General features: G+C 34.2%; 1 protein-coding gene and 1 non-coding gene across 7 annotated transcripts in view; both read left to right on the plus strand.

Annotated features, from left to right (window-relative positions):
• LOC408804 (1-phosphatidylinositol 4,5-bisphosphate phosphodiesterase epsilon-1) overlaps positions 1-22,615 on the plus strand; it is a 107,972-nt gene that overhangs the window by 77,847 nt on the left and 7,510 nt on the right. For 5 of the 6 annotated variants that reach the window (XM_016911809.2, XM_016911810.2, XM_016911811.2 and 2 more), the window contains 12 exons: positions 6,190-6,417; positions 6,959-7,186; positions 11,524-11,987; positions 15,705-15,990; positions 16,332-16,540; positions 17,157-17,452; positions 17,867-18,093; positions 18,900-19,127; positions 19,852-20,076; positions 20,395-20,701; positions 20,949-21,306; positions 22,192-22,515. In XM_016911809.2, the coding sequence (XP_016767298.1) occupies positions 6,190-6,417; positions 6,959-7,186; positions 11,524-11,987; positions 15,705-15,990; positions 16,332-16,540; positions 17,157-17,452; positions 17,867-18,093; positions 18,900-19,127; positions 19,852-20,076; positions 20,395-20,701; positions 20,949-21,306; positions 22,192-22,515 (3,380 nt within the window). The remainder of the gene's footprint in view (positions 1-6,189; positions 6,418-6,958; positions 7,187-11,523; positions 11,988-15,704; positions 15,991-16,331; positions 16,541-17,156; positions 17,453-17,866; positions 18,094-18,899; positions 19,128-19,851; positions 20,077-20,394; positions 20,702-20,948; positions 21,307-22,191; positions 22,516-22,615) is intronic. The other variant, XM_016911813.2, reaches the window with a different exon arrangement.
• Mir2796 (microRNA 2796) lies at positions 1,355-1,482 on the plus strand. Its single transcript, NR_039511.1, has one exon. It is a non-coding gene; the product is annotated as a microRNA 2796 (primary transcript).

The following is a 22,615-nucleotide window of genomic DNA, read 5'->3' on the forward strand; positions in this document are numbered from 1 at the left end:
CTATTCTATTCGTACGAACGATTTAATGCAGAGATCTCTTCGTAAAAAAGATGTCTCTTTAAAAAAGTTTTAATATTTCGTTATTGTTTGTATATCTTTATTTTTCTAGTCCGTTTAAAGATTGAACCTTTTCAACTTTTCATTTGTGAATAACGAAGATTGGTATTGGTGTATTTAATTTTGAGTGAAGAGAATGAAAGAGCGCTTGTTGATGCTGCAATTGGGATAAGTAGGATGCAGTTTCTATTGAATAAATGGATAAAATTTAAGGAAAAATTGACGCTTAAGAAGTTGGAAATTAATATTGAGTCGCAACTCGAGAGAATATCGAATTATCGATAAGATGATTCGTGGAGATGAAATTCGAACGAGACAATCAAGACATTACGAAAAATATTTTTCCGAACCGAAATTTATTATTAAACGGAACAACGTGCAATCGCGTTATTCGGAATCAACGGAGTGAGAATTTAGCACGATTCTGCCATAAAGTCTTCGATGTATGAATAATTCTTGTAGCAAAGCTGCTCATCCGTAACGATGAATTTAACAAGCGAATCGACAAGCGATAGACAACTACAACAACAATAATAATAATAATTAAACGACAAATAACTCGATGAATTGCTTCACGTGAATTTACATAATTATATAAATTTAAAGATATCTCTGATATATATATATATATATATATGTATCATGTAAATGAATCTGAAGTAATCTTTCGCATCAGGGGAAACGTTCAAAGGAGGGATTTGCACAAGTGATCAAGCAATGCCAAAGATATTGCTCTGACTCTTTTGTACCGCATGGTTTTTTTCCTGAGTTGGTTGAAAAAAAGAGGCGACACAATGCTCTTTATGCTGTACGGTTTCACTCGTTTGGCACAAGTATTTGGAAAGACTCGACGCTGGACAAAGAACAGAGTCACTGTACCGAACGAAAGAATTTCAGTATTATTGGCTTGGTGTATCATCATAAAGCTACTATTTCGAATATATAATATACTTCTTACAAGTCATAATTTTTTTCATTACTCTTCTACTGTCCTCAAACACGCAACAATGAAATGATTAATCAATTTTCATAATTTAGAATTAAAAAAAATATTTCACTCTATATATATAGTTATTGATTATTCATATTGATTGATAAACCATTCGTCGATCAACGCATAATAATATCGATTATTTATTCAATTTATTCACCGTGCCAACCTACGTCTCTCCAGAATTTTAATTAATCCCTTAATTATACACACACACATATATATATAATAAAAGCACGAAGGGGTTGTGTTTTCTATTGTGATTCATTTTTACAAAGAGTCGTGAAGGAGAAAAAGAAAGAAAAAAAGGAGGGAAGAGAAGGAACGTAGCGATAAGGTTAGGGGTTTCTATCGGCCTCCAGCAGCAACGATGGTTGTAGGCCGGCGGAAACTACTTGCTCTTGTCGCTAACGATCGTCGGCCCGAAAGATCCACACTTCGTGATTCAGACTTCGTTGAATATTTTAACATACGTAATATTCACGTAATTAAGAAGGACTTGTTACTTACGTTTTTTTTTTGTTCCTTTTTTAGCTGCATACACCTTTGCTGGCCGCATTAATTATTTAAAAAAAAAAATAAAAAATAAAAATAAAAATTAATATATACAATGCAACAACAAGCAATATCGTTATATAATTGTATATCATTTTTTCTGTGTTCGATGCAATAAAAGCGAATCGAATAAAAAGTTTTTCTTTTGAAAAATGATTCTTTTGAAAAGTTTTAAAAAAATAAGATACATTTTTATACAAGATGTATAATTTATCTTAAGGATGATTTAGTTTGGACTTATATAAGGAGTACGTATAATTTATCACAGCGTTGGAGGGTAGTGTAACAGATCCACCGGAAGAAATATTTCCACCCGTGACAAATTATAATAAGATTAAAATCCTTTGTATTTTGAATAAAAAAATATATATACAGTTGAGAGAAAGGAATACAGTTTTTTTGTAGAATGTATAATATCGTGACATCGTTAATTAATATAAAGAAACGTGTAATAAAAACGTTATAACGAAATGATTACTCTTCCTGTGAATGTGTGAACGATATCGATGGGGAATCTTCATCTGTCATAATTTTCCCCCTCGGTCGAAATTTACGAGAAAAGTTGTTCAACTCGAAAAATTCCGATTTCAAAGAAACTTTGAAATTGTATTTAGAGCATAATGAAATATGAAAGAACGATTTTTTTCCCCGATAGAAAATCACTTGGAGCGTAAAAGTAAAATCAACCCCTAAATTTTTTCTCGTTTTTTACACGAAATAAAAAAAATTTTTAAACGTGAAATATATTCAATTTTTCGTTCAAATTATCTTTATTATTTTTTTTTTTTTAGAAATATTTTATTGCATTGCAAAAATAAATATATCGCAATTGAAATAATTCTGATTCATTATTTCGTTTTGATTTTAAAATACCGTGAAATACTGTGAAATGGCATAATCGATTATCATGTATCAACAATCATTCCTCGAATTATGCAAATATATATATATCAATTCTGATTGATATTTACGATTTGCATAATTCATAAATACGGAATGGAACGATAGCTCGATATGGCCAGCACGGCACATGAGAGAAATACTCGTTCGAGATATACTTTGGAAATGGTATTTCCACCGTTAAGACGCACGAAAACCACAAAGTTAAAACGAAAACGTTGATAAATTCGTCCAACGATAAAGGCGAGGGTCTCCCCTCGTTTTATTTTAAAACGATAAAACGCGTTTTATTTCGAATATATCCACGGCGCGTAAAAACACGGGTTGTCTTTGTGACAAGTGAGAGACAATGTTCTAATTCGAGCCATTGACCCGCTACTCGCGACGCTCTTTTTCTTACGTTCAAACCGAAATAAAAAGCTTGGCCGGGGCGTATTCGCCAGGCGTTAGGAGGAGGATCCTTTTCGCGAGCGAGCAATTTTTTGTGGAAAAATGACGAGGAACGTTTTAAGAAAGAAAGAAAAAGAAAAAGAGAGATCTTCTTTTTAGAGATCGCAACGAACGTGCAACGTTTACGATTATTGCCACGACGACTGATTCGTGAGATATGAAAGTTTGAAATAAAATGAAACGAGATTTTATTTTTATTTCGAGTAAATAATCCAAACATCGATTATTAATCACCTATGGAAGAAAATGAGATCAAATTAATTAGAGAGACTTGATCTCATTTTTTATTTATATATATAAATAATAAGTAATTTAAAAATAAATTTATAATTCTTCTGTATACAATAAGACAAGAATGAAAGTTTTTATTAGCGGCTCTTTTGAAGATTAAAATTAAAAAGAAAAAATTGTGTAAAATTATTACTTCTTTTCGTCGTATAATAATCGATTAATTTTAGATTAAATATAAAATCGGTCTTAAAATTTAAATGGAAGAATTTTTTCTCGATACAGTCAAGTGTCATTTATCTTGACAAAATGTATCTACTTACGTAAACATCGTAAAATTGACAAGTCGAAGAAGCTGGATTCTCAGTTTCAACGAGAACTTTAATTCTTTGGACAAAGAGCTTTGTCAACTCAAAACGATACCGAACAAGAGTTGTAAATCTAAAGGGTCTGGGAGATATTGCAAGATCCCACCCCCAAGCACGTGCCATAATTTTACTCACGAATTTGGGTTTCGTTAACGTTTTTAACACGCTTGCTTATTTCCCTCGATTTTATTATTTTCTTTTTTTCTTTTTTTCCCCCAGATTTCCTTCTCCTTCGTGAAAAAAGAAATTTTTATCGTGCCTCGATAATTCAATAATTTTATCAAATATAAAAATAGAATACGCCTTTCGATCGAATTTATCTTAATTCCAAATTGGCAAGGGGATGAATCGATGAATTTCGATCTTATGCTAAGCATTTCAATCGGGAATTTGCATCTATTAAATTGTGTACAATAGCTGTTATCGTGTATCGACGTCAGAATTAGCTCGAGACGTTTATCCAGAATTTATCTTTAGAAGGGTCAGAATTGCAAGATGATTAAGTTTGGGGAAAACACGTAAACAAATTATAATTATTTTTTATAATTATTATTCGTACGTAATTATCACACGTGAATGAAATCATCTTCAATTTCGTTTTGAAGCAAAATGATTCGCTGAGAAGCAAATCAATTTTTGCTCTAATCACGTTACTTTTAAGCACACATTGTTACAAACGCACGTACGTAATGTGTAAACAAGATTATCTTATCTATTATTTTTAAAAATTATCGTCACATCATATATTATTGAAACATTTGCGCTCACGTTTTTTGTATTCGGTCTCGTGAAAATTTATTACATTATATTTTATAGATTTATGAAACACGATTTTATAAAAATTCATTTCAAATTGATTAAAGTGTATAATTTATGATTTTATATATTCGTAATGTTAGTATCGAATTATTATTGTAAAATGAAACATCCCAAGCTGTTTTCTCTTGAAATATTACAGTTTCTCTTTCGAATTAAATGGAGAAAGTTTTTCTAGAACGACTACTTTTTTCTTTGAACAGCTATTATCAAACTTAATAACATTTATTTGAAATATTCTTTTTGATTTCGCATGTCATAAAATTATAATGAGAAAATAGTTTTAAAAGATTTTATTATAATAACTATAATATTATATTTAATTGTATAGTAAAGACATAGAAAAATAATATTTTAGAATGGAAATTATTTTATCGAATTTTCGAAACATAATATTTCTTAAAATACTCTCTCCAAATATTTTTTAGATATTTTTTGAAGACGTGATAATATATCTTATCTATATTATGATTACTTTTTATTTATAAAAATACTTATCAATCGAATCTAAAAATAGAAAGAAATACGCGAATAGAATGAAATAAATTTTATTCTTTTCTTTAACGATTATTTCTCCGATTAATATCCTCTGATTGAAGAAACTCGCTTTTTTACGTTAAAGAAATTTCTTTTTATGTCGAGTATCTTTGGCTGATGGCCAGATACCGATTCCCTGGAATTAAATAGAAAATATCATGTAATGTCTCCAATGTCTACAATTTATACTTTAACTTAAAGCAATTTTTTTGTAAAAAAATTTTGAAAGAATGAAATTGAAAAGGATTTTTTATCCTTTATAAAAGCAAATTAATATTATTGGACAAATATCGCTACTCTCTTTTTCACGGCAAAATTAAAAAAAAAAAAAAAAAAAAAGAAATATCGAATAATTTCTATCCTACATTGAATTGAAATTTTCAAAGCTTTTAATCAAAGAGAAAAATAGAAACTGAATATATAACTTTATAACTATATTATTTGCGATTGATTATCGTTTAAATTTGATTCCTCTCTCGAAATCAATTTTTCGATCGCGTTAAAAAATATAAACGGAACTTTGATCGCAACAGCTCGAAATTCTGTCACTTCGAAAATTTCCTATCGAATAGAATTCATCTATTTCGGCGAAGCCAAATACCTTTCGACGAAATTCAACGTATAAACCGTGTATCGGCAGGTGGGGGAGGGAGAGGGTGGCCTACTAATAGAACAGTGGACTTTAATGGGTCAAATTGATGAAATTTTGATCGACGTTTGACAGAGAGGGTATATACCCCCGCGTGTACACGTTTATCTACGCAAAAAATATCCTTTCTCGAGTCACCGTGGGGATATTGCTTTTACATACACATTTATTTATTGAAAAATTGAAAGAAATTTATAATACGATTAAATGGAACAAAAATCTGAAATCTCACTTTTGATATAGGATCGAAAGTGCGCAAGATATCAAAGTCTTGAATCAATACTTGAAAGATTTATAGCTCGAGTAACCTTTTGATTTGTCTGAACATCAGATATGCAGAGAAGAGAAAGTTTCGCCTTTTTATCGTCGATTGTAAAATTTATAATATACGATATCGGAAGAAAAATTCTTTTAATTGATAAAATTTTATTTCGATCCATCTTTCAACAGTCGTATGGGTTGAATCAATCAATTTTACTTTTTGAAAAATTCTTCTTTCAGCGATGAAGCGATATATGATTTTCAATTTTATTTATTTTTTTTAATAAAGGAAATACAAAAATGGAATTGATCGATTTGATTTTCGCACGATCGATTAAAATTTTATAAATGAGAATAATAAATTTTTCCACGCCCAGTCTCAGTACGCAGAATGCAAGGACAACCGCGAATCACCACGCAGAAGCAGCAAGGATGTCGAGTCCGAAAACGTGTCATCCTCGGGGCAAACCACGAAGATCGCTATCGACACTGGCACGGAATCATCCACGGAATGGAACACGAGGAACAGTTCTTTGAGGAAAATAGAGAACACCCCGATCCGTGACACTGGCTCTGTCCTCGAGAAAATCGGCGAATTTCATAAGGTAAAATTGACATCGATCGATTCTTTCCACTTTAATTCTATCAGTAAGCACTCTGTGTTAAAGTTAAATAAGAATATCCTAAAAAAATCGTATCATATCGGATCATATCAATCGGATATTTTCGATGATAGAAACTTGACATAAAAAACCCACAATTTTGTTATCAATATTTTACAAATTTCAACAAAAGTAATCGAATATACTTTCTATTGTCGAGATACGCTTCTTTTAGAGCCGTCTTTATTACCAGCTATCGGATCCTCCTTTATTTTTGCTTTATTGTTAAGAAAGAGGCAATAAGAAAGGAGTTAAAATTTTACGACCACTCCTTGTCAATCGCAGTGTACGATACAATCGTAATATCCAATAAAAAAAGAAAAAGGGAAAATTTATACATCGATATAATATCAAACAATCCCTTCGATTCGCCACAAATGATTCAGAAACGCTCGTATTCGAAATTCTTACGTTGAAAAATAATTCTCGAGATCCTCGAGAGCGAAATTTACGATATTTCACCTGTGTGTATATATATACACAGCATCAGCACGCTCGAGGCAGGGACGCGACAACTGGTTCGCTCCATCGCACTCTGAGCATTCACACGACTGCGATTGAGCAGACTTACATGGCCGAGGAATGTGACGAGAACGACTATCATTTCGATCTCGACTCCTACAAACCGGTGCAGCCAATCACGATCGACCATGGGGTCGCCTTATTTCCCGTCGCCGCACCCCACACAGGAATGGATCTGCATCTATTGCAGGTAAACATGCAATTTATACGCTCTCGTTACCGATCCCGTGTAATTTGTCTCCTTCTTCTTCCTCCCTTCTTCCCCCTCCCCCCCTTGCGTGCGACTCGCATGATAAAGTGTAGCGATGATAAAATGCGATTCGATCAGTAATCCAATCGCTACGTTATGGAATAACGCGCGTTTTCTAGAAATACTTTTCTCTTTACTCTGCAATGCTTAATAATTGTGCATTTTGTGATTTGCTGCTTTATGGTATATCTTGTGGTTCATGCAACAATACATTTTTGTATCACATTTTTTTCATTGCGAAGGAATAATTTTTTCTGAATAAAACTATAGAAAGTAATTATAGAAGAGTAATAGAAAATTTGTTTGTATTGTATCCGTGTGTGAATAATTATATACATATATCTGTGACACAAACATGGAATCCAGTAGGAAATAAGATTATTATTTAATGGAACTTTGGTTGGGGTAATGTAAAATTATTACTGGCAAAGGAATATGATGTAACATCTGGTTTAGACGAAATCGCGAACAAAGGATTAGCTATTTTCGGATGAAACATGGATTTAATCATTTGTCATGTTCGAATTAAGAAAAATTAACAAAGATATTACATTAAATAGAATAATGATTTGTATAATATAATATATCATAAAATTGTCATATTCCTCATCGATATTCAAAAATATTAAAGTTCACAAATTTCCAACTAAGGATATCCATTAAATAAAACACGATTCATTAGAATTGGAACGATTCTAAAATTCCGGCCATTTATGCGCGTCACATGTGTAACATACGGATACAAGCACCGTATAAACGTTGAAAAGAAGAGCACACAACCGAGACACGACCTTACCCTCTTACAGACGATTTCGAAATATTAATATTCCAACGTCCAGCTACTTTGTAGTTACTGGACGTGGTGCAGGGCCAAAATAAAAGACGTCGTCAGCGCGGTTTTCCTGCGTTTCAAAAGGATTTCAAAGGGACTGACTTTACCGTGCTGGCTCTCAGATACACTTCGTGGAAATTCGCGAGGGAAGAAAGAGAGAGAGAGAGAGAGAGAGAAACATAGAACGAGAGATCGTGCAGCAAGTAAGAAATGAAAAGGATTAAAAGTGGAAGAAGAAGTTAGAGAACCGGGTCACTCGTCTTTTTCTCTTCAATTATTTACTTGTAGAAATCTCGAAAACAAAGAATCGATAATTTCGTAATCAAAGAGGAAAACTTGTAAAGAAAATTCAAACTAAGAATCGATTATAAAATTTCGTTCAAAAAATTTTTTTTGTATCTCTCTTCCAGTAATAACTTTCTCATCGTATTATTATTTAAGTACTCTTCGAATTTTGAATTGCGTAAACCAATTTCTAAATTCACTATTTACTTATCTTTATGAAAGAAAAAATATAGTCCAGAATTCCGATGAATAAATTATTACACGTGTAATAATACGATAATCGAAACAAGTACGCGTTAAGCGCGTTGAAACGAGTGCCTCTTAAACCGTCGTCTCTCGTCCCAGCCATCTTTATCCCGAGTAGAAAGAGCGAAAGCGCCAACCTGTGAAACTCCATTAGGAGGCGAGCGATTTTCCATACGGCCGACATCGGATAATAACATTCGTTCGTCGAGTGTTTCACCACTCTACCAGAAGCCGATTAATCTATCCGTACCTACGGCGAAGATAAATAATTTCAACGCCTCCCTCCCCGCCACGCTTTTACGAGTGATCGCTTGGATTGCACTTATGGCCGACCACCGTGTAAACCGTTGGTTGTTCCAAGTGCATTAGAAGCTCCATCAGCGTGTTATAAACACAGCCGTGGCCGATGCCGATTTTCCCGCGAGTGCGACTCGGGTCGAGCCTCACTCGATTGCGCCTCGATCCCCAGCTGAAAAACGATCTTAATAGCAATGGAGATTATATTATATCCCCGGTGGGGATTGCGCGGCGAGATTTTCGCGGTTATCTTTCGTTACATTCTTCTTCCGCGGGTTTAAACGAAATCTCGATGAATAATTTAAGATTAAGGATTAACTTCTTCTTCGAGATATCATTGCCGAGATGAATGCTGTGATAAAAGTGTGAGAAAAAATTGATGAGTTCGCTGAGTGTTTTTTTTTTTTTCTTTATAGATATAAGTCGATACGCAGAGTGATATTTTTAATTTTTAAATTTTTGGAGATATTTTTTTCTTCGTTGAATATTTATTGAACATACGTACGTGGAAAATTTTTGGATCAGGTCAAAGTTAATTAAATAGAAAAAAATATGATCTTGTTTTCTTTATCACATTTCTTGTAATAATTTTTATGAAATTTTATAGTGAAATTTGAAGTATTTTGAAAATATTACAGGGATTTGAAACAGGTGTATATGTAAATAAGTTTGTTTTCGAAATTGCTTGTCAATCTATATGCATATACACACTCATATTGTGTACCTTTTTCGCCACTATCGGAGTTATCTTTCGTAAAATTTCTATGAAAATAAATTTTCTTAAAAAGAGAAAGAAAAAAATAAATATAATATTATTCGAAATAAACGTTTACAAATTTTTCATTGATTTCATTATTTATCGTAATCCAGTAATTTCCAATAATTTTAGATAATTTTATACATTTATAATAAAAAAATTTTGTTCAAAAATCAAATTTCTCACCTGTACGCATCCATCGATCCGAAATTGGAATAAAAATATTTGAAAACAAACATTTGCTCGGAATGATGAATAAATGTGTCTAACGATATATATCCGGAAAAGATTTATCCATTTATTCTCCCTCTTTGCATCGGGAAACAGCGTCCCCGATATTTTTTTTCGATTTAAACTTACAATTAGATATTGGGATCGGCCTCTGATTACAATTCCATCGTGCAATAAGGGAAAGCAAGTTGGGAACGGTTTCATGCAAATGTTCATTTAATCTTCAATAAAAACTCGGTTTCGATCTCGGTTGCCCAAAGGCGTATTCTTTGCTAAAGCTTCTTAGCCTACCTCTGGTAACGAAAGAATTGAGCGTTTACAAACACGCGTATAAAATAATGGATTTTAAACAGATAATGAAGAAATGAAAAGGGACAATTAACATAATTTTCGTCTTTCAAAGAGAAATATCACGTAATCAGTGTCCCTTCAAGATGTACTTAAAATAATATCTTCGATATTCTTCGAAGATTTAAGTAGCCACGTATTCTTTTTCTTCTTCTATTTCCACTTTTTCATTTAATTGTGCTCAACCAATTGATGTAAATTTTAACTTCTTTATGAATCGTTCTCGTTTTAAGAGTATTCTGAAAGAAAAAAAATAATCTGGGTCGATATATATTCCTTTTAATTTAACGAAAGAGGGTTCAACTTGGAAAAAGGAATTATTCATGGCGGAAGTATGTGTTGGTGTGTGTTCGCTATTTTTTTTTTTTTAATCTCTTCCTTTACGCCAAAACTCGTGATCCTTGAAACAAGTTAGAAACAAGATATCTTAAGAAACAATGTACACGCAATTTTTATACGCATGCAGAGTATATATAGGTATAAAGTGGGGAGCCTCTTCTGATGTAAAATCATAAAAAAAAGAAAAAAGAAAAGAATATAGTAGAAGAACATCAGACACCAAGTGCATTTCATGTATTCAAGTATCATAAACTAGCATCGTATAAAAAAGTCAAAGTGCATTTATCAACTCTTACTCCTACATAGTTCTTCCTATATAGAAAGAAAGAGGAAGAAAATTTTCTAAATTAAACCAACCATTGCATAACATAATCTTTTAAAGTTAAAACGAGAGATGAGAAAATTTATAATCAAACTTTAATTATTTCCCTCTTTCCTTTTCGATTTCTTTTTTATGCATTAATCCAATTTGTCTTATTTAAATAAACGTTGTAACAGAACAATTGCAAGAGTAATATGTACAATTCTATCTTCTTTTCTCAATTCTCGAATACGAGAGTGATTATCTCGATAATAAAATTAACATTTGGACATTGAAAATTATTCTCGAACACTCGACACCAAAGTGTCCACTCGGCGAAAAATATTCTCCGGTGAGCAACTCTCCAAACTTCTCTCTCTCAAACCTAGGAATGTAATCACAGTTTCTAATAGTTTCGAGAACAACCCTCGAGAGCTCCACTTTAACATGTACACACCGCCCTAAGAATATAATCACAGTTTCTAATACTTTCGAGGACAACGCTCAGACCTCTATAAATATATCTCCTATCTTAAATATACATACATATACATAAAACTTATTTTTCACAAATCTTCTCTGACATCCACGAAAACCATAAAACGAAAAAACCATGTAACGAAAAAATTGTATTACGGCAGGTGTTGCATCACGGGACGACGTTGGTGCACTGGGACTGCGAGGGCGGTGCCACGAGGACGGCGTTGGTTTTCGCGCGAGTGGATCGTGCCTGCGGCACCTTCGTCTGGGAGAAACCGCCGTGGAGCCCGTTGAAGACCGCGCAGTTAGGCGGCACAGCTTCCTCCACGGAGTTCTCCCTAACTGCCAATCCGGAGGACACGGTGCCGGCCGGCCTTCTGTCCAAGTACGCCGCCCAACAACAGGCCGATTGCGCCTCCGTCACGTTGGAGGAGGGTTACCTGAACCTGAGCTCCGTGAAGGAGGTGATGATCGGTTGTTGCGACCGGGACAGGGAGACCGAGCTGAGAAGCATCTGCAAGAGGTACGGCCTGTCCGGATCCGACTCGTGCATCGGCCTTATGTACGGCTCAAGCCTGCCGGACAATCGACTGATCTTTCTCCTTTGCCCCCCTGCGCTTAGCAAGTAAGTAGCGCGCCACTACGATTTCTTCTCTTCTCTTTCCAGTGACTCCATTCGAGTCGAGAAACAGTAAACTCTGGTTAAAGAAATTTTGGATAATGTTAGTTTAATTGTAAATTGATTGATATTTACTAGTGGATGGTATATATGCTTGACTTGAACTGGTAAAAATTTTAATTATCTGATCCTGGCTGTGGAGTAAGTAGCGCGCCACTACGATTTCTTCTCTTCTCTTTCCAGTGTCTCCATCTAATTCGAGAAATAGTAAACTCTGGTTAAAGAAATTTTGGATAATGTTAATTTAATTGTAAATTGATTGATATTTAGTCGTGGATGATATATATCTTTGACTTGAACTGGTAGAAATTTTATGTGATTCTGGCTGTGGAGTAAATAACTAGCGCGCCACTACGATTTCTTTTTTTTTCTTCTCTTTCCAGTGTTTCCACCCGATTCGAGAAATAGTAAACTCTGGTTAAAGAAATTTTGAATAATGTTAGTTTAATTGTAATTATAAATTGATTGATATTTACTAGTGGATGCTATATATCCTTGACTTGAACTGGTAAAAATTTTAATTATCTGATCCTGGCTGTGGAGTAAGTAAGTAGCGCGCCACTACGATTTCTTCTCTTCTCTTTCCAGTGTCTACATTCGAGTCGAGAAACAGTAAACTCTGGTTAAAGAAATTTTGGATAATGTTAGTTTAATTGTAAATTGATTGATAGTGGATGATATATATCCTTGATTTGAACTGGTAGAAATTTTAATTATGTGATCCTGGCTGTGGAGTAAGTAAGTAGCGCGCCACTACGATTTCTTCTCTTCTCTTTCCAGTGACTCCATTCGAGTCGAGAAACAGTAAACTCTGGTTAAAGAAATTTTGGATAATGTTAGTTTAATTGTAAATTGATTGATAGTGGATGATATATATCCTTGATTTGAACTGGTAGAAATTTTAATTATGTGATCCTGGCTGTGGAGTAAGTAAGTAGCGCGCCACTACGATTTCTTCTCTTCTCTTTCCAGTGACTCCATTCGAGTCGAGAAACAGTAAACTCTGGTTAAAGAAATTTTGGATAATGTTAGTTTAATTGTAAATTGATTGATAGTGGATGATATATATCCTTGATTTGAACTGATAAAAATTTTAATTATCTGATCCTGGCTGTGGAGTAAGTAGCGCGCCACTACGATTTCTTCTCTTCTCTTTCCAGTGTCTCCACTCAAGTCGAGAAACAGTAACTCTGGTTAAAGAAATTTTGAATTTGAAAGATAATGTTAGTTTAATTGTAAATTGATTGATATTTAATTGTGGATAGTGTATATCTTTGACTTGAACTGGTAGAAATTTTAATTATGTGATTCTGGCTGTGGAGTAAGTAGCGCGCCACTACGATTTCTTCTCTTTCCAGTATCTCCATTCGAGTCAAGAAATAATAAACTCTGGTTAAAGAAATTTTGGATAATGTTAGTTTAATTGTAAATTGATTGATATTTAATTGTGGATAGTGTATATCTTTGACTTGAACTGGTAGAAATTTTAATTATGTGATTCTGGCTGTGGAGTAAGTAGCGCGCCACTACGATTTCTTCTCTTTCCAGTATCTCCATTCGAGTCAAGAAATAATAAACTCTGGTTAAAGAAATTTTGGATAATGTTAGTTTAATTGTAAATTGATTGATATTTACTAGTGGATGCTATATATCCTTGACTTGAACTGGTAGAAATTTTAATTATGTGATCCTGGCTGTGGAGATAGAAAATTGAATATCGTGTCTGTTTTTCATTTAATGAATTTTATTTGTTTTAAAGGAGTTAAATAATTTTGAATGGAGATATGGAGATACTTTAAATCGTTTTAAATGGTTTTTGAGAAAAGAAATGTGTTGGGAGGTGAACGGTTAGAATATATTTTAAAGAAGGATAATTCGTTTGTTTAGTAGAATAGAATCGCGATTATATATATATCATTAATAACGTTTTTAGATTAAACAAAAATTTCATCTCTCGGTTTATTGCTCGACGATAAATATATCATCTTGTTAATCTTCTTCGCGATATACAATTTTCAAGATACAATCTCTTAATATCAGCTTCAAAAGAATCATCTCTGAAACACGGTATTTATTAAGAATGCCTCCTTTGAAACAGATCTGAATCGTGTATATGTGCGTTTTAAAATACCTTTGATGGGAATGGAGAAGTACTTGCAGCATCTCGTCCAATGTCTCTCTATTGAAACATCTTTGAAATGGACTTATAAAATATACCAGAAATCTTTTATGGAAACATCTGTAATACATCATACTTACTTAGAACACCTATATATATGGCGAATATCGATCCATCTTCTAACATATCTTGTGCATTGTATAATTTATAACAAAACAGGTCTAACTTGAATCAAATTATTCAATTCACAGATATTTACAACACATGTATATTTCATGATGAATTACAATTTTTAAATACTTTATTTAATATCGTAACTTTTAAATTATTTTCAATTTTGAATTTCGTTTCGTCGTAATTTAAAAAACTGTTGAAATTTGTAACGGAGCAGAGATTATCCTTAAATCATGTTAGAAGAGAGAGCCTTGTAGATCAGCGAAACGTTGCGCACATTTTTTCCAGGGAATATACCGTTACGACAAACCTTTATCCAACGTTAATACCATAGCTTGTGGATCGTGCACAGAATGGCTATTTTATCGAGTCTACGTAAATTGACGAATATGGTACTCTTGAAAAAAAAAAAAAAAGAAAAGAAAAAAAGAAGAAAAGAGAGAGAGAGAGAGAGAGAACTCGGTATCGAAGGAATTATTACCATTTTTCGTTCCTACTTCTCGTTTCCCTTGAACGTGGATTGTACAAAGGATTTCAGATAAGGGTACGTGTAATGATGCAACGTTGGAAAACGGTAATCCCAAGAAAAAGCCAATCTATTAGGGGATAAAGTATTTACGTGTAAAAACTGACTTTGATAAAAAAAGAAATATAAAAAATATCAGCTTGATCGAAACAAAATTGGACTAACCTTAACGACGTAAATACTAATTGTATGTATAAAGATAAATCGAAAATACAGGATGAAGCGTATGGAATTACGAGAATGTCGATTCAAAATCTTCTAGAGAATCTCCATAAAAGCGAAAATAAAGCTTCTCGGATATTATTCGAGGAATTTAATCATAATAAATCACAGGAATCACAGAAATACGTATGAAAAAACGTGTCATCCGGACACACGTGGCAGACACACGTGGCAGAATATATATATATAATAGAGATTTCAAATTTAGATTTTTCTCGCGTGAATTTTTTCTCGTCAATTTAAAGACACGTAACTAGTTCGTGTAATGAAAGTCTTTTCGAATCGAAATTTTACGAATTCGACGAATATTTCCTCAATTTTTACATCTTGATTGACATCAATCATTGAATGGATTCATCACAGCCTCGGTGATCGTAATTTACACGGATTCTATCGAATCGTTATCAGTGATACGATGCAGTATAATTTCACCGCATTGTGAAGCAAAACCACGTCTGTCCAATATGTAAAAAAAAATCTTGAAAAAAACGAAACGTGGAATTCGATCATCCACACAATCATCTATTTATTCGCACACGTTTGTAGCGATCAAAATATACGTATAATTATATATATTTATTGAGAATAAACATATTAATTATGATTATCGTATTTGTTTCAGAATTTGGTATATGGGTCTTTGTTGGATATTAAGAGGCCTGAAACGGCAACAACAATTAACGGATCGTAGGTCGCGATGGTTGAAAGAGAAATATCTTCAGCTTTATTTCGAGGAAGGTTGCCTCGAGCCAATGACAGCTGACGCTATAAGGGCTTTCGGCGGTCGCGATTGGTCCATGACTGAAAGTATTGGAACGCTTTCACCGACGAGTAGCAGTAATCTTCGTAAACGAAACACCAAAGGGAAGAAAACGAAATCTATCGGCAATATTCACGCGTTAACAAAGGTTCGTTTCACGTTCTTGTTCTCTCGTATTATTTCCTTCGAAATAATTATATTCCTCCTCTGATTCATACTCTCTATTAAATATCAGACTTAATTAATCCACTTACATACTTAAATTCGAATATATTGATGGAATAAAATAATTATAAAACAATATTCAGATTGATGCAAATTTTCGTAAAAAAAGAATTTTTCACTCTCGGATGGAAAATTTTATTCTTCGAGTCAATTAGATTGATTTCGATGGAATAATAAAAGTAAATTGGAAAGATAAATTGATATGGAGATACTATGGAGCGATTTTTCGTCTAATAAGATATTGCGCGTGATTGTTTAAAACAGGATTTGAGCCTAAAGCAATTCGACTCCTCGTCTTCGGATGGAGGCTTATCAACGGCCCCACTTCGGCATATTACGGGTAGCAGGGAATCCTTGACGAGAATCATACCGGCATCCCCACGGTCTAGCAGGGATCGAGTGCCCCCACGCAGCCCTCCCGGATCAGCCGAACGAATTATTAGTTCCAACTTGCCTTACTCCAGCTTTCAGAGGTAAGGATTCCGATAATTTTCGCCCCCCCCCCCCTCCTCTCTCCATGAAAGGAATTGGACGAGAAGAAGGCGAAGAATAGAGAAGTAGAGAATAACTCGACTTTTCAAACTCTAGAAATTCCCGATAGTTCTTGATTACTTCCGCCCTCTCGATTAATTGCACCCCATTATTCCTTAAAGCTGCAACATCAACAGCATAGACGAAAGGACACTCAGGTGCCTTTTTTCTTTTCTTCCTCTCCTTTTTTACGTAAAATAGAATCTTGCGAATTAATCAAATCTCTGATTATATGATATTACGAATTATTAATTTTTTATTTTGAAATGAAATTAAATTAATTCGAACGCGCGTATTTTCCAGTCTCTCTTTCTTTTTTTAACGAATTGAAATTCCAAAAATTCGGTAAAACTTTAACATTGCATCGCGAAGAGTTTCGTTCATTTCGATTTTTTATACGATAAAAATTTAGTTCAAAGAATAATTCGAACTTTGTATAATAATAATAATTCACCCTCGTCTCGATCTTGTTATTAATAATTGGATTATTGATTAAAATTAAAAACGAATATCGAAAGAAGTATTGCATAATTTTTGTTTCAAATGGTACTCACACAGCCTATTGTGCGTCGCCAGAGACAAGGATAAGAATGGATCGGGAATGTCGGGTGGGCTGGAGGCACCTTGGCAGGTGAAAGCGCGCACCACTTCCATAATGTACGAAACGCAGTTGAACTTTGTCGAGTTCGTCGCTTTGTTCCGCTCGTTCAGCCTGAGAGCGAGAAAGGATTTGCGCGACTTGTTCGGCCAACTGGCCATCACTTGCCGTAGCCAGAGCGACGGCTCTTTGAGAGACTTCAATGTACGCCCCCCCGTGTTGAGGCAGACCAGTGATGCGACCCCTCAACGAATCGGTCAGTATTTAGATAATTTAAGTTAATCAACAATATTCCGGATAATAAGTAGTTTCAATTTTTCAATTCTACATTGACACGTTCGATTTTATTATATTTTTAAGAAATGTTAAAAGATCATTCACAGTTTTCCATTTATTATATAGAGAGAATTATTATCGATAAGTTATTTTGAATTTCGTTGTATTTTTTCAAAAAAAAAAGTCATCTTTGATTGGTCAATTATAATTTTTCTTCCAGAATTCTATCGACTAAAATAAAATAACTCTTTTATATCAATGTTATTTTTACGATCCAAATATTTCTGTTAAAAATTTTGCTTAAACGGTTGTTCGTCGTAAAGAATTCGAGAACAAGTTTCACGAATAGATCGTTCGTTTCTAATTTTGTTAATCTAAAATGTGGTCCAAACAGGTCTTTTAACGAGGAATAATTCCATAGACTGTCGTGAGTACAAAACCAGCAGCAACCTTCAAAAGAAGCAAGTTTTTGACGCGGTGGCTGCAGCCAGTATCGTTAATAATTGTTCCGGCGTTGATACCTCGAAATCCCAAGTAATCACCCTGGCGACATTCACTAAATTTTTGGAATCTCGTCAACAAGAGAAATTGACCGACGATGAGATCAAGGCGCTGGTCAAGGTACATAAAAATATATATATATATATATAATATAAAATATTTAACAAATTCATTTTACTTTTGTCCAAATTAAAAAGTTCAACGCCCATCGAAAAAAATAAATCGATCTTTATTTTTCTTCTTTTATTTATGGAATAAACGAAAGAGAACTTTATTTTTTCTTTTTTCTTTTTTTTTTTATATAAATTATGCGAATAAAATATCGTGAATATTCATTGCAGCGTGACGAAACGGTTGTTTATTTAAAAAAAAAAAAAAAAAAGAAAAGAAAATAATATATTCAAACGGAAAATATGGAAATACGCATTGAATAAACAATCGCGGTTAATACGATGATATTATATATATAAAAAAAAAAAATACTTGGAAATAAAAATATATAACGAATCAACATTGGAAGACATTGAATGACAATTTAAATAATGAAAAATCGATATAATATTATTTTATTATTTGCTCGTGATATTTGACGATATACAAAGTATAAAATTATTTCCTCGTGTGTGAATTGATTTTAAATATTTTTCTTTTTTTTTTTCTTCTTCTTCTTTTTCGTCGTAGAAAGTTTCTCGTGGAGAAACGATGGCAACGATCGATTCGAGGCATGTATCGATCGTGCGAATCGCAGGTCACGATATTTTCCTACATCCAACAAGTCACGTAATGCGGTTGATTACTTGAAATTAGGATGCGTAACATCAAATGACATTGTTCCGCCGTTCTGAGGTTATGCCGTTGTGGCACAATGGCATACAAAGATATTGCAGAGCAGCACAATCAACCGAGACGATTTGCTCTGATTCCAGCGACACGAGCCGGACCCAGGGCTACGTACACAATGGTGTTTGTCTTTCGAGGGCTTTGCACGGTACATGATGGACAAGGACAATTATGCTTTCCCAAACGAGTATGCAACGCCGTTCGAGACTGAAATGCAACAGCCATTGTCCCAGTATTACATCGCCAGCTCGCATAATACTTATTTAACAGGTCATCAACTCAAAGGAGAATCCTCGGTCCAGCTTTACTCTCAGGTAAATGGGGAACTTCGCCTTTGTTGAAACGATATGAAAGAGATTAAAAAGAAAAGGGGGAAAAAAAAAGAAGAAGAAGAGAAAGAAACAAGAATTAAATAATATATAATTAAATATATATTCCAAGTTGTACACCTTTCAAATTTTTAGATAGTTTTTAAAACATTGAGCGCGATTGAAAAACGATTCGATCCGAAAAGAAAGATTTTTCTACGCGACGTGTTTGATCGTCGTTTAACGTCAGATAAGCTTCTCTTATTGTTGGTGAGGAGAAAAATTGAGCAAGTTGAAAGAATGGATCTTGGAGATTGGTCGTGGACCATCGAATATATAAAATCGATGGAAAAAGTAAAGGGCAGACAGAAGAAGAAAAAAAGAGTTCGAAAATTCCATGGAAAATGTAAGGGAAAATTTCGTGGAAAAATTAAGAGTTGAATTCGAGATAAGAATCTTTATATATACTTTGCTATAATGAAAAGAACCTTCCAAGAATTACATCGATAGAACTATTCAACTTTCCACATAATTACTCTAAATTCGAATCACATGAAAAGTGTAAATGTTAAATATGAGATAAATAGCATTCTCGTGAAAATAAAAATAATAAACGATTAACGTTTCTTCGATGATTGAAAATTAATGTGCGAGTGAAGAATATATACGCGAAAGAAAAAGAATAAAATGGTGGACGGGGTAAGCCTGTGACGGTAAGCTGATTTTCCAGGTACTACTAACAGGATGTAGATGCGTAGAACTGGATTGCTGGGATGGCGATGATGGATCCCCTGTTATTTACCATGGTCACACTTTCACTACGAAGATACCGTTTCGCTCGGTCGTAGAAGCGATCGACAGGAGTGCTTTCGTCAGTTCCCCGTATCCTGTCATCCTCTCCATCGAGAATCATTGTTCACAAAGCCAACAAGCTCGAATGGCCCAAATATTTCAAGTACGTCATCCTTTGTCCTATGTTTCGAATATTTGAGTATTAATTAACACTTTTGCTTTTTTGTCGAACCATGTTTTTTTCCCCTTCAAACAATTACGAAATAAATATTAAAACTGCGGAAAATTAATCAATAGTGGAGGAAAAAACTGAAATTAAAAAATAACTTTAATCTAAGTAATTTTAATTTCGACAAATAATCCTCCGTGTTCTATTTTAATAAAACTTTTATAATTTATTTATTTATTTTTTTTTGCGTGATATTTTCGACAGAAAAACAAACTTTGATCGTACCTAAAATTACTGTATACTACATTTCAGTCGGTATTTGGGGACAAACTGGTGACCAAGTTCTTGTTCGAGACCGATTTCAGCGACGACCCCCAACTGCCATCACCGTCGCAGTTGCGCTATCGAATATTAATCAAGAACAAAAAACTGGTGGTAGATCCTGCCGGCCCTTTGGCCCATCCTCCTTTGAGCCATCGTGGAAAAATGCTGATGACCGATCGTGCGTCGTCCATGAAACAGATGCGAACCGATGTGAGCAGCGCTTCCGTCGTTTCCGAATATTTCAGCGAAGATGACGACGACGAGGAGGATGACGACGAAGACGACAATATCGATGGTAATGTTTCCTCTCTCTTTCCTCTCGACAAAAATCTCGAACTTGTCGAAATTTATTAAAATCCCTTCTCGTCCACCCCTTAATTATAATCGATATATATAATTATTTATTATAAATTTAATTATAATCGAATTTAATTATAATCGATATATATATATACATAATTCGATTACAAAATTATCGAGCGCAAGAAGTAATAAAGCGGTTAAAGCGGGGAGAAGCTAACACGAAAGTTTTACCTTTACAGATAACTCCATTTCCAGCTACGAAAGGTATTTGGGCGGGACGCAGGTGGCGCATACCCGGTTAAAATCAGATTCCGCGGTCGACGATAAGTCACAGAAACAAAGTAGCCAAATAGCCAAAGAACTTTCGGACTTGGTGATTTATCTGCAGGCTATTAAATTTCGTGGGCTGAATACGACACCGGGGACCGCGGCGGCTATCGGGAAAACGCGTCATCAACCGCACACCGGGCCTGTACAGAGGCACAGTATAGCTGGAATAGGAGCCACCAGCATCGGTGCATCTTCCGGTTCACCACAATCCCTGTCAACATCGGCTTCGTTAGCTAGCGGCGGCAGCAATATTGAAAATCTGTTCAGGTCAGTTTCTTTGCGATTGAATATCGATGAGAAGATATTCGCCAGCCAACCTAATTCGATTAGATTTTTATTAAGAATTAGAAAAATTTATCATATCGTTAAAACTTGGAAGATAAGAAGCGCGGAATCTTTCTCTTTAAAACGTTCTTTGGTTTATTTTGGTACGACTTCCAGTTCTCGAATTATCGGCGCGTAAAGAAAGGAAGATGATTTTTGATCGATTTATCTTTGAGAAAATTTGAACTTCGAGGATAATTATTTTCCGTGGACGAGTGAGTGATTGTTAGAAGCGTGGAATCTTCCTCTTTGAAATACTCTTTACTTCATCCCGATACGACTTCCGGTTCTCGAAATATCAACGTGTAAAGGAAAATCCTTTGAACCTTCGCAACTTCGAAGATAATTATTTTCGATTAATGAATGAACGATCGTTGGAAGCGTGAAATTTTCCTCTTTGAAATACTTTTAGATGTATCTTTGTACGATTTTCGGTTCCCGAGATATCGCCGTGTAAAGAAAAGAATAATTTTTAGTTGTTCCTTCTCGCATCTCATTGATCTACCCAAAACTCCAAACAAGTGACAGATTCCTAAAGTAGTACGCAAAAAGGAAAAAATATAGGTCACTCGTTTGCGGGTTCCTTCACAAGCTTCCCAATTATTATGGAAATAATTGAATCCTTATATCTTAACAACCAATTGACATATAGATAATTCAAAAAGCGACTTTAAAATTTCTTCCTCCTGTATTCCAGATTTCCTAACAAAATTTGTAATTTTTTCTCGCGTTTTCCAAATGAAAAGAAGTTGAGAAAAAGTTTCATTAAAAAATTTCATTTAAAAATACGCAGAAATTTTAATTTTCTACTTTGCATAAATATTTCAGATTCACTCGTGGAGTTCCAGCTTGCTTCCAATGCTCCTCCCTGAATGAAAGCACAGCGAAAAAGATATGCAGGAAACAGCCTCTAGGGGTTGTCGCTCATGCAGAAACCCAATTGATACGAACGTATCCAGCTGGTATGCGTATCGACTCGACGAATTTCAATCCTGTAATCTTCTGGGCTTTCGGCATTCAAATGGTGGCGCTAAATTATCAAACGGACGACGCCGGGCTGAATCTGAACGCTGCCATGTTCGAGCAAAACGGGCAGTGCGGATACGTCAGAAAACCTTCGGTTATGTGGGACAAGGGTCACATGATGTACAGGTACGATTGAATCGAATTGAAATGTAACAAAAACGAAATATATATATATATCTTGGCTTACATTTGCTCGATATAAAAAGAAATATCTATATATATACAC

This window comes from Apis mellifera, linkage group LG4, assembly GCF_003254395.2.
Source record: "Apis mellifera strain DH4 linkage group LG4, Amel_HAv3.1, whole genome shotgun sequence".
Classification (NCBI taxonomy): Eukaryota; Metazoa; Arthropoda; class Insecta; order Hymenoptera; family Apidae; genus Apis; species Apis mellifera.